The sequence below is a fragment of the Buceros rhinoceros genome, unplaced genomic scaffold (assembly GCF_000710305.1).
Source record: "Buceros rhinoceros silvestris isolate BGI_N320 unplaced genomic scaffold, ASM71030v1 scaffold21038, whole genome shotgun sequence".
In the NCBI taxonomy this organism is placed as follows: domain Eukaryota; kingdom Metazoa; phylum Chordata; class Aves; order Bucerotiformes; family Bucerotidae; genus Buceros; species Buceros rhinoceros.
In genome coordinates this window covers 2,198-2,669 of record NW_010428855.1, presented here as the reverse complement: position 1 = coordinate 2,669, position 472 = coordinate 2,198, and the positions used below count along the sequence as shown (strand labels likewise).

Sequence of the window (472 nt, the reverse complement as noted above, 5' to 3'; positions counted from 1 at the left end):
CAGGACCTCAAGCTGCAGCTCTGTGGTGAAAACTGGCTATGCCAGCACCTTTCGACCAGGATGTGGGGCCAAACCCCACGGGGCAGCTCTGCAAGGACCTCTGGGGTGGGGAGGACACGTGGGGCTCTCCGCTGTCTCCTGACTGTCCTCACCTCTGCACCCACCAGGTTCGTCTTCCTCCTGGACCATGGCCTCAACCTCTTGGTGTGGCGCGGGAGCCAGGCCACGCTGAGCAGCACCACCAAGGCCAGGTAGGGCTGGTCGGGGGCCAAACCCCACGGGGCAGCTCTGCAAGGACCTCTGGGGTGGGGAGGACACGTGGGGCTCTCCGCTGTCTCCTGACTGTCCTCACCTCTGCACCCACCAGGTTCGTCTTCCTCCTGGACCATGGCCTCAACCTCTTGGTGTGGCGCGGGAGCCAGGCCACGCTGAGCAGCACCACCAAGGCCAGGTAGGGCTGGTCGGGGAGGGG

The 472-nt window shown here is 65.7% G+C and overlaps 1 protein-coding gene across 1 annotated transcript in view; it reads left to right on the top strand.

Moving 5' to 3' along the window:
- Nucleotides 1-167: 167 nt before the first annotated feature.
- FLII (flightless I homolog (Drosophila)) overlaps nt 168-472 on the top strand; it is a gene marked incomplete at both ends in the record, with an annotated part of 2,486 nt that continues 2,181 nt past the window's right edge. The window contains 2 exons of the mRNA XM_010142437.1: nt 168-251; nt 368-404. Coding sequence (XP_010140739.1) covers nt 168-251; nt 368-404 — 121 coding nt within the window. The remainder of the gene's footprint in view (nt 252-367; nt 405-472) is intronic.